The 11,798-nt window shown below is 38.2% G+C and overlaps 1 protein-coding gene across 1 annotated transcript; it reads left to right on the top strand.

The window, feature by feature from the left end:
- Positions 1-567: 567 nt before the first annotated feature.
- NPY4R2 (neuropeptide Y receptor Y4-2) lies at positions 568-2,109 on the top strand. The gene has a single exon (XM_051981913.1). The coding sequence runs from the start codon at positions 640-642 to the stop codon at positions 1,762-1,764; it is 1,125 nt and encodes a 374-aa protein (XP_051837873.1). The 5' UTR covers positions 568-639; the 3' UTR covers positions 1,765-2,109.
- The last annotated feature ends 9,689 nt before the right edge of the window (positions 2,110-11,798 follow it).

The following is an 11,798-nucleotide window of genomic DNA, read 5'->3' as shown; positions in this document are numbered from 1 at the left end:
TAGGTAGTTTCTACCCATTGATATCTATCTACATATCCAGAATCAATCACTTAGTTTTGTTGATACTGTCTCTATGATATATCTTGCATGTGTTCCCTTAATTCTGCTAACATGGCTACCAAGCTAGTTGAAATTTTCATAATCTCCTACCTCCTAGTTGGTTTCCCTCCCTGGCTTTCCCCCTCTAATAGCAATAAAATTGATATTCCCAAAGTTTACCTGTGTAAACTTGGGCAAGTCATTTAACCTGATTTTCCCAGTTGTTAATACTTTTCCCATAGAAATTGCTTTTGTATTTTCTTTGTATAGATTTTATATTTACTAATCTGTATGCGTGTTGTTTTCTTCAACAGCCTTGAGGACTGGTACCATTTATTAATCTGTAAGCATCTTATTTTCTTCAACTGAGTATATGTTCCTTGAGGAAAGGAATGAATTCATTTTTATCTTTTCAAAGTGAAAGGATAAAGATGAAATTCCTTCCCCCCTTGTAAATGTTTAATAAATGCTCACTGAATTGCAGTTCTGTGATTTGATCAATGCTCTTTCCCTTTACAGGTGTTCCCTGGGTGTCTTTGTAATCCCACTGAAGTGGCTACCATAGCATAAGAGATCCTGCTCTCTATTTCTGTCTCCAACATGAATTCAACTAATTTTTCCATTCTTCTGCCAGTATTACCCCAAAGTCAAAACAGCAGCTGGAGAAGGGGTATCCTATCCAATTTCTCAGATCACTGCCAGAATTCCACTGACATGAATATCTTCCTGGTCATTGCTTATAGCTTGGAGACCTTCATAGGTATCTTAGGCAATCTGTGCCTAGTGAGCGTGGTGATTAGACAGAGGGAGAAAGCCAATGTAACTAATATCCTCATTGCAAATCTGGCTTTCTCAGACTTTATTATGAGTCTTTTTTGCCAACCTTTTACCCTCATCTATACCATCATGGACTACTGGATCTTTGGGGATGCCATGTGCAAATTGTCTGCCTTCATCCAATGCATGTCAGTCACAGTATCTGTCCTCTCTCTTGTTCTGATTGCCCTGGAAAGACACCATATGATCACCAACCCCTTAGGCTATATGCCCAACATGGTTCACGCTTACCTAGGGATCGTGGGCACCTGGCTCATTGCCTGCTTCTTAGCTATGCCCTTCATAGCCAATAGCGTCTTGAGAAATGTATTCCAAAACAACCAATCCAGAGCCATGGATTTTTTAGTGGATAAGGCTGTTTGCACAGAATCCTGGCCAACGGATCAGCAGAAATCCATTTATACCATCCTCTTGCTGTTCCTCCAATACTTTGCACCTTTGACTTTTATCATGGCATGCTACCTGCGGATCCATTGCCGCCTGAAGAGGAGAAGGGACCTTTTCAAGAAAAATGAGCACTCCTTGGGAGTAGCACAGATGAAAAGGATCAACTCAGTGCTTCTGTCCATGGTAGCGGCTTTTGCCATTTGCTGGTTACCCCTGCATGTTTTCAACAGTCTCGAGGACTGGTATCATGAAGCTATTCCCATCTGCTATGGGAATCTAATTTTTTTAGTGTGTCATTTGGTAGCCATGGCATCCACCTGTGTCAACCCCATCATCTATGGATTTTTGAACAGTAACTTCAAAAAGGAAATGAAGCCATTGTTCCTCATTTGTCAGAGTAAGCCTTCAAAGGAAATCTATGAACAGCTACCTCTTTCAACCATGCAAAGTGAGATTTCAAAAGAATCTTTCAAGTCAAGTTCTGAGCCCAATCCTATATAGCACCTTGGAGAGGAGCCACTGCTGCACCAGCAGGTACCACTGTCCCCATGTATCCTCTGGCTTGGGAGAAGCAGAAACACACTGCTTGCTAATGGCAGCCTAGGAAACCTGATGAAAGACAATCTATCTGCATTGCGGCATCTCAGATGAAAACAATCTAGTTGCTCATTCCTAGGCTTTTACTATTTGAAAATACTCATGGCTTTTTTTTCCCCAGTAGATGCTCCTTCTCTACATGGAGGAATACCTGAGAAGGTTGTCTGCATGTAGGACAACCACCACAACAAAAGTCACACACTTCTCTGCTCATAAACCTCTTCCCACTTAGATGGGTTGTTTTTCAGACACCAGAAATACACAGTCTTTCTCTTGATTGTACCCAAATCCTTTCCAACTGAGTAGGACCAGTTTGGCTTGGATTCTGTTAGCTCAGCTTTCAGGAACCAGGGTCAAGATCATGAGATTGTGAAATCTCAAAGCTAAAAAATAAAGTTAAAAAGTCAAAGCTAAAGAATTCTAGGCTGCTGCAGGAGCTGCAGAGAACCTTGCCCATTGCTGAACCAGCATACTCCAGAGATGGAGAGGACTAAAGTCAGTCTTTATTCTGATGACTCAGAAACACATAAAATAGGGGAGAATCCAGAACTTTAGTTTTCATTAATGTTTCTGGGAACCAACAAATAAGTGCATCTATTTGGGGAGAGCAATTTCCAGGAAGCTGAAAATATCTGGGAGGAGATCGCAGTGAGACCATCCACCCCATCATAGTTAAGCTAACATGGTTTTGAAAAGTCAAGATTTAAACTGTAGTTCCTATCTAATTTAAACGGTGGTTCTTATCTGATATATTCTCCTTAATATTGATTGAGGTGACTTTGTACAGAGGATCCATCCTTTGAATTGTTTTTCATGTAATGGTCACAGATTTACCCACTCATTTGCCTGTTCATTTTTATTGTCTCCACGAGTTAGTTGTGTCTCCTGTAAAATGCTCTAGTATTGGCTGGAAATCCAGGTTGTATAACCTAATGACACTTATTGGCAAGATGGCCAATCAGGAGAATGGGATTCCACTGGTGGCTGTGGAACAGAACCACTCAGTGGTTCTGGCAAGAGAACAAATCCGTGATTCAGCATTACTGTGCTCCGACCAGCTAAACTAATCAACAATAGGTTTAATCCAGATATGTGTGTATGGAAGGGAAAAGAGTAATTGGATGCAGACTTTCCAGGACCCTTTGAAACTTGGCATTGCAGATAAAGCACTCAAAATCAGTAGCCCAGTGTCTGAATTCTGCCTCAAACATTCAGTAGCGTTGTAACCCTGGGCAAACTAATTAAACTCTATGAGCCTCATTTTATTCATGTGTAAAATGAAAAAAAAATAGCATCTACTACACAGAATTGTGAGGATCAGATGAAATAAGTATTTAAAACATTTTGCAAACCACAAAGTGGTATCTAAATGTGAACTATTGCTATTTTGATTTTGTTATTATTACTTAACCTAAACAAGGGCTAATTGGGAAGTTGTTTTGCTAACACAATGAAAAGTCTCATAGTTGAGTTAAACAATTGTTTTTTTCCCTCACTGGGGACAACTGGTTGTTTTCCCTATTGATGCAGAAGGAATTGTAATACAGTTACACAGCCCTTCCCAGAACTTTGAAAGATGGGGGGGGATACTTGGATAGCAGAAGAGTGGGAACCAAGATTTTGGCACCTGATTCAAGTCAGAACTCCTCACAGTAAAGAGATGCTCAACGGCAAGACCAGCTAAGGTGCTGCAACCATGCTGGCCCCAGACATCAGGTTCTTAATTCATAACAAAGAGACATCAAGTAAACTATTGAACAATATTTATTGTTTTGTTATTTAGGAAAAAAATCAATGTAAAGAGATGATACATTTTCTTTTGAAAGTCATGAAATGACATTTGATTCTTTGTAATAATATTAAAAATTGTTCTATGTGGAAAAACGTGACATTTTGGGTGGGGGGTTGCTACCTGCTCCCTCACCTGGCCCTGTGCTGCCACCCCTTGGCTTGTGTTGCCTTGTTGCCACTTTCCTGGGGTCTACTTCCTCAAGCTCCCTTACTCCCATTCTCCCTCCTTCTTGGGGTTGGGGAATAGCGGGCCAAGGATATCTTGGCTGCGCTGTGAGGTCTTGGCCCAGAATCTCTGGGAGATGGGCTCCTAACCTCCTTCCCATGATTTTCCCTAGAGATATAAGGTCCTTTGTGCATTGATCCCATCTCCTTCCCCACCTGAATTTGGCCCAGGTGTAAGAATTCCTGGACATGGCTCTGGAAAATGCTTTGCAAACCTTGAAGTACTATTCACATATTAGTTATTATGGCATCACCATTATCATCATTGCTTATTATTTATGATTTGGTATAAAAATAGTTGCTGGAGAAGGAACCACTTCAGCATCTTTACCAAGAAAACCCCATGTGGGGTTATGAGGAATTGGACATTACCGAAACAACTGAACAATGGCTAAAAATTGCTTTTTAATATTGTACATATATAATCTACTTTCATCACTTTAACCAACTATTTGATGAGGATGCATTGGAAGGACTTTTGGAAAAAAATCCTCACATCAGAAGTTACCTGAAACCACGCATGGACTGGTAAATACAGCTTTTGTCCCTGTAACAAGACGTTGAAAGGGATTGTTCTAAAGAAAGCTTGACTTAAATGAACATTGATTTTAGTCTGTAGCAGAGACATACATGCCTTTTTCCTAGGTCTTCCAGGAACCTGTTAGGACACCAGAGTTTAGTGGGACACCTTCAAGGATATGCTGGATAGCTGGTTTTAGCATTAGAGGGTGCTCATGTTTGACAAAGACCTTTGACTTTTTTTCTCAGAGAATTTGTGACTTAGACCCTCTGGTCTTCAAGGAACTTTTCTGTTTGTAAGAATATCTTTCTGTTAGCTTAAGAATCCACTATGAGATCCATTGGAATATAAATTAGCTCCTAAAGATCATTAAAGATGCTCTTTCTGCAAAGGACAGTGGTAAAGTTCACTAGGAAATCCAGGAAGAGAAGCATTATATGTTTTCAATGGTATCTTCTTTTAGTAACAAATTATTACTAAAAATGAACCAACAAAAGTAGAAGAGTGAGAAGAAATTTCCTTTACTCTGTATTAAGTAACAAGTAATATATGGTTTATTAAGCATTACAAAATATAGAGGGAAAAGATGAAGGAATAAATACATTTGATGGGGAATGAGTTTTTGGCATGATGGAAAGAACATTGAATTAGAAACCAGGAATATGAGAGTTTGAATTTTGCCTTGGTCACTTAATAATTCTGTGACCTTAATAACATCTGTCAGCATCAGTTTCCTCACCTGTAAAATAGGGAAAATTGATAGCACCTATCTCACAGAGTTGTTGTGAGATCAGTTAAGATTAATACCTGTATAGAACACTTTGCAAATCCTAAACTGCAACATAAGTGTTAATTATTATTTTTGGAGTTATTAGTCCTCTAAGAAACTCTGCCTTCATTGCGTTAAAATAGATTATACTTAAGTCCTAAAATACTTTTCAAATGTATGATATTTTGGAAGCTGGTATTTGTGCTTTTAGCTGGTTTTGACTAAATAATTTGTCCCTGCCTAAAAGTCTAGACCATAAATTCCTCAAATCACATTCTTCTTCCTGCAATCTCCTGTTCTGGAGAAAGTACCTATTACAAAAATCCATAGTTTAAATCACCACATGACATAGTAGACAGGCTATTCAACTCAGGCTTTGGAAGACCTGAGTACAAATTTCACTGCACATATTTACTGCTGTGTGATACTGAGCAAGTTATTTAACCTTTGTGGGACTCAGTTCCCTCACTTTAGAACAAAGGGATTGGAGTCATTAACCTCCAGGATCCCATTTAGCTTTTGACTTTTGCTCTTGTGATCTGTGATCATGCACTTCTATAATCCATTCTGTGACTGCTTAGGAGAGTTGTATGTAGTTATACTTTAATATTATCAAGAATAAATTTTTAGGAAGCTAGCTGAAGTGATCCTTTTCTTGAGTTGTTGGGATAAGTGACCAAAACATCATCAGTGAATAATAATAACTGATTCTTAAAACACTTGACCGGGTAACAGAAGAAAATATATAAATGCAGTCATATTTCCTAGAAAACACTAGAAATCCTTAAAGAGTAGAAAAAATTCCTCTTATTTCTCATGTCTCACTCAACCTAGAATATTTGTTAGCCAGAGATGGCACCTCACTGTGCTGGGAATAACATGCTATAGTGGAAAGAGATTTCAGATTCAAAAAATCCAGATGATTAATACTTAGTAACTGTATGATCTTATGTGACTTGCTTAATATCTCTGAGTTTCCTTTTCCTCAGTTGTGAAATTGAGATGATAAACAATGCTTGTATTACTAGAGTGGTTTAATGGCAAGTGCTTTGTGCTGTATTTTTGTGTTATTTTTATCCTCTAGGAAATGTAACAGGTAAGATGCTAGTGGCAAAGATCATACAAGTCCCTAAATTATAGGAAGTCAGAAAAAATGGAGAATAATAGAAAAAAGTTTGATTTCATCCCTTTTACTGGTATTTGCTTGTTTTCTTAGATATTGTAAATGCAGTCCAAGTAGTAGTCATCATCTTTGATGGGGGTATATTGGGCTGGGAATTTGAAAGAATGGGATGGATATTTACACATGTGGCTTAAGGTAAATTCTACTCTTAAGGTTTATATAATTATTCTTGTTAGAAGCCTTCTGAGCAGAGACTACTTTTGGGCATGTTTGACTATTTGTAAAAATATTACATATAATTGATACACATTAATTAAACTGTGTCAATGGACAGCATTACTGGTTGTATTTTTTTTTTTTTCAATGACAATCTTATTGGTTACCTTGGATTTCTTAGTTACACAGCATTTTGGTAATTATGCAGCATTCTAGATCTACCTCATAATTTACTTATTGATTGATATCTACAAAGTCATGGAATAATTGTATTTAAGACTGCAAGGTACTTCAGAGATCATCTATCTAATCCAACCATCTCAGAATAGAGGCTTTTCCTAAGCAAAGGAAAATGGTGTAGACAATTGTAGAATAAAATACTCTTATCAATGCTGCTAAAATTACAAGGAGGGTTGTTAAATTTCTTTTCCAGGTCACTAATTCTTTAGACTATTACATCTCCTTAGCTGCTTCATTCATCTTGGGATGACCATATCCTGAGGGCTTCTCCCAAGCCAGCTCAAGTTGATGAATAGAAGAGATGATAAAGATTAATAACCTTACATGAATCAAAAAATTCATTGTAGTTATAAACTTTCAAGCCAGAACCTGGGAAGGGAAGGGGATATTATTATTTTCTGTACTATCTATCCATGTTTTGCTAATATCATATGGATATTAAATATTAGGGATAGAATTTGCACCCAGGTCCCCTGACTCAACAGCAGAAATTCTTTTTTTGACCTTTCCTTAGTGCTTAGCACAGGTCCTGGTATACAGAAAATAAATGTTAATTGATTGGCTTTCAATTCTACCATGCTGACTTATATGAAAATCCCCCCTTTCTTAATTATATGTGGGTGAAAATTTATGTAAGAAGAATATTCCTTACCCATTCATCTTCACAAAAAGTTTCCATGGGGGCACCAATCTGGGTCTTTTACTACACAAACTAATGCTTGCATATCCTGGTAATTGTACTTATATCTAAGCAACAAGGAATGTCTAATTTCCTAGAAAAAAATTGTATTCTGGAGGGAGGGTTAAATGCCATCACTTTCCTTTTTCATGGCCCAAGTTTCAAACATTTAAGAAAGGAACAATACTTATAATTCTTTCCTTTTTCTTTCCAGTTGCCAGGAGACTCAGGTAACTAATGCAAAGGTTAGAAACATCTTTTGGTGCTTCAGAGTGTTGTTTTAAATGGGTTTGATCCATAGATATCTGTTGGTGTTGGCAATAATTGAACAGTCTACTGCCAAATTGCAGATAATACAATATAAGAAATTAGGAGAAGAGATTCAAATAACAAAGATGTGACTTGAACTCATTAACAAATATTGTCTTATGTGTTCATTTTTCAACCCTCAAAATACTGGAGTATAGTGGAAAAATCATTGAATTTGGCATCAGAAAGATAGGTTGCAGTCCCAGCTCTGCTGACTATTGATAAGACCAGAGCTAAATAACTTCAGCTCTCTCACCTATAGAATGAGAATCATTTTACCTGCCCCTTGCCTTTCTCATAGGATTTCTGTGAGACTCAAGTGAGATAATTTCTGTAAAGCACTTTGCTATCATAAAGTGCCATAGAAATAGAAGGGATGTTCCATTAGGACAGGGCAGCCACACCATCAAGGGGAAATGACCCTCAAGTTTAGGAGAAAAAGAGGTGAATTTGGAATCAGAAGATGAGTGTTCATACTCTTTAATTTATAATTTGTGTGAATCTGTGCACTTCTCTATGGTTGTTTTGACTCAATGAATAACAAAAACAAAATCTGAATATCAGGTGGACCATGGTCTATCACAGCTTCTAGACTCAATTAGTTGATGAATGGGTTTCCTTTTGAGACCCCTACTAATTCTGCTGCTTCTTTGGGTTTTCAGAAGCTTGAGTGAACCATTAATCACCAATATGAAAGGTACCTGCAATCATATTTGGGGATATTATCCGTTTTGATGGGCAGCTAGTGTGAGACCTGGAATTAGTAAGACTCACCTTCCTAAGTTTAAATCTGGTCTCAGATACTTACTAGCTGTGTGACTCTGGGTGAGTCGTTTAAAGCTATTTACTCAGTTTCCTTATCTGTAAAATGATCTGGAGAAGGAAATGGTGAATTACTCTAATGTCTCTACCAAAAAAGCCCCAGATATGGTCATTCAGGACTGAAAAGTCAGTGAATAACAACAACAAATCAGTCTGGAGATTTTTAGTGTTCCAGCTCTAGCACTTACAGAACTCCCATTCTTGCATAATTACAATAGTTTTATCAGTGTGAAATTTGTTCATAGCCTCCAAACTCCTTAAAATACATTGCCTTTTATTAATTAATCTGTATATGCTGACCCTTCTTCCTGACTACAAAGAAAGCCTGCATTTGTGTTGTTCAGAACAAAGAGCCTAACCTCAAGAGGTGAAATCTTATTGATAAGAAGACGTGGCTCTGCAGCTGCCAGGCGTTTTCAGTTGGCAAGGGCCAGAAGCTTTTTTTCTTTTTTCATTTTTTTGGTAAGCTTCGTTCCAAGTCCCAGTCCTATTTTATTCATCTAAAGTTGAGGGAGGCAAATGATGAAGATAATGATGATGGGGACTCATTTAATATAATTGAACAAATGGCAAACATTTGCTGGGCTCTTACAATAGATGAAAGAAGATTGAACTGGAGAGAGGGGAAAAACACGTTTCCCTTTATTCACCTGCCTTTGCCTTTCTCTTATGAGCATAGACATATAGTTGGAGGGGGGTGTTTAATTTTTGTCTTCATCTCTCCTGCACCATGCACAATGCCTGACACTTAATAAATATGTCTTAATCAGTTGCTTACTTCAGAGGCCATCCTGGGTAATATGTTTGTTTTACTATTCAGGAAACTGAGGCCCAGGAAGAGGGATTTGCCCAACATATATAGAGATATAATATAGATATTAAACATTAGGGGTAGCATTTGTACTTAGGTCCCCTGACTCAACAGCAGAGATTCTTTTTTTGACCTCTCTTTGCATCCCTAGTGCTTAGCACAAGTCCTGGTATATAGCAAATAAATGTTAATTGATTGGCTTTCAATTCTACCATGCTACCTCATTAAAACTAATGACTTTGTTCCTATCTGTTTTTGTTATTTTCAAGGTAAGGGAAAAAAAAGTACCCAATGGCTGAGCATTTTTATTGGAACTAAGTTACTAATTTTTAAAATAGTAAGAGAGAAAGAGGAAGAGAGTGAAAAAATGCCCCCTTCTCTATTTCATCCATCTGGCTCCTTTCACTCCCAGTCAGAAGCAGTCTCTTCTCCCTTTGTCTCCTTTCTTTCTTCTCTCCCTCCTCTTCCCCTTTCTTTTTGTTTTTCTCCTTATATTCTTCCTCTTCTTCCTCCTGCCCCAACTCCTCCTCCTCCTTCTTTCTTTGTCTCTCTCTCTCCCTCTCTTCCTTTATCCCTTTCCCTTTTTCCCTCTCCCTGTCTCTTTTCTCTCCCTCCTTCCCTTCTGCTTCCTTCTCCTATTTTTCCTCCTTTTCTCTCTCTCTCTCTCTCTCTCTCTCTCTCTCTCTTCTCTCCCTCCTCTTCCCCTTTCTTTTTGTTTTTCTCCTTATATTCTTCCTCTTCTTCCTCCTGCCCCAACTCCTCCTCCTCCTTCTTTCTTTGTCTCTCTCTCTCCCTCTCTTCCTTTATCCCTTTCCCTTTTTCCCTCTCCCTGTCTCTTTTCTCTCCCTCCTTCCCTTCTGCTTCCTTCTCCTATTTTTCCTCCTTTTCTCTCTCTCTCTCTCTCTCTCTCTCTCTCTCTCTCTCTCTCTCTCTCTCTCTCCTCTTTCTCTCCCTTCCCTCTCTTTTTTCTCTCTCAGTCTCCCCTCTCTCTATGTGTCTGTCTTTCTTTCTCTGTCTCCCCTCCTTCTCTCTCTTTCTTTTTTCCTCCCTCTATCTATCTGTCTATTTGTCCATCTTCTGTGTCCCAGATTTAAGTCCTGTACTTGATGTTGCTGCAGTAGAGACCATTTCTAAGACCTCTTTAGTTTTTTTTTTTCTAGTACATTGTTTCCACATATTGCTTCTTATTCTATAAGATGAAATTATAAAACTATTGTCTTAATACAGGACTAGAAATGTTCCAAATGACCAGTACAAGGATATATGACATTAATGACAAGAAAATAAAGCATACTAGTTTTATTGAAAATTTATGCAAACAAAGGGCAATCAGAGAGAATAAGGGAAACAGGTCTGTTGGGCCTCTGGTGGAATTTGATACCTTTCTGGGTCTCAGGTAAAACTAGACACCCAACTAGGGAATGAGGGCACCCTTTTCCAAAACCAGTAAATTCTGGTGGGTTTTTGATAGGGCTCTTATCTGGATCTATCAGGACAGGCATTGGTGGAAGGAGCATGGACAGAAACTCAGACTTTGCATTCAGGGAGATTACAGTCTCATAAAAGATATGTCATTCTCATAAATAACTTATCCTGTTATGATGGTAGAAAATGATAAATGCGTCTTGCTGTTCAGTTGTTTTTGATTAGGTCCAATTCTTTGTGGCTCCATTTGGAGTTTTCTTGGCAAATATATTTGAGAAGTTTCCCATTTCCTTTTCTGGCTCATTTTACAGATGAGGAAACTGAGGCAAACATAGTGAAGTGACTTACCCAGAGTCTTGTAGCTAGTCAGTATCTACTATTTTGATTTGAACTCAGGTTTTTCTGACTCCAGTCTGGCACTCTAGACTCTGTGCTATCCAATTGCCTTGATATGTGTCAAGAAAGATGCAAATGAAACCTGATGTTCTAGTAAGGAGAGTTCATTTTTAACCAATGAAATCAAGAAAAAGCTTTATGGAGAAAGTACCATTTAAATTGAGTCCTAAAGGATGAATAGCAACAGGCAGAGATGGCATTAGAATAGGGGACTCCATGTGTAGGAAGTGGGACAACAAAAATCTCAAAAGTAAGAGATGGGGAAAATAGTATAAAGAAAATTATATAAGAGAAGCTAGCCAGTCAAGTCCTGATTGCATGGTTTGAAAAAGGGAGTAATGAGAGGGAAGACTAGAGAGGCTGCAGGTCAGTAGTCATTGTTGGTGCTAGCATGACAAATCTGGCCCAGCACTGAGTTATTATACTATACTCAAGTTCATTTTCCAGGGTATTTAGGAAAAGGACATGGTCTAGGTTTTTAAGGCATGTCTTCAGATTGGCAGACAAAACTCTGTGGTTGAAAAAATAATATATTCAAGGAGGGTATGAATAGAAGAGGCAGGTTTTTGAGGGCAGGCACATTCTCTATGGACATAGGGTCTTCTCGAGTGA

This window comes from Antechinus flavipes, chromosome 2 (genome assembly GCF_016432865.1).
Source record: "Antechinus flavipes isolate AdamAnt ecotype Samford, QLD, Australia chromosome 2, AdamAnt_v2, whole genome shotgun sequence".
In the NCBI taxonomy this organism is placed as follows: Eukaryota; Metazoa; Chordata; class Mammalia; order Dasyuromorphia; family Dasyuridae; genus Antechinus; species Antechinus flavipes.
Note: the sequence above shows the minus strand (reverse complement) of the source record. Positions and strands in the feature narration are given on the sequence as shown.

Excerpts from the sequence above, each read along its gene's own strand:
- NPY4R2 (XM_051981913.1), top strand. The coding sequence starts at position 640 with ATGAATTCAACTAATTTTTCCATTCTTCTGCCAGTATTACCCCAAAGT.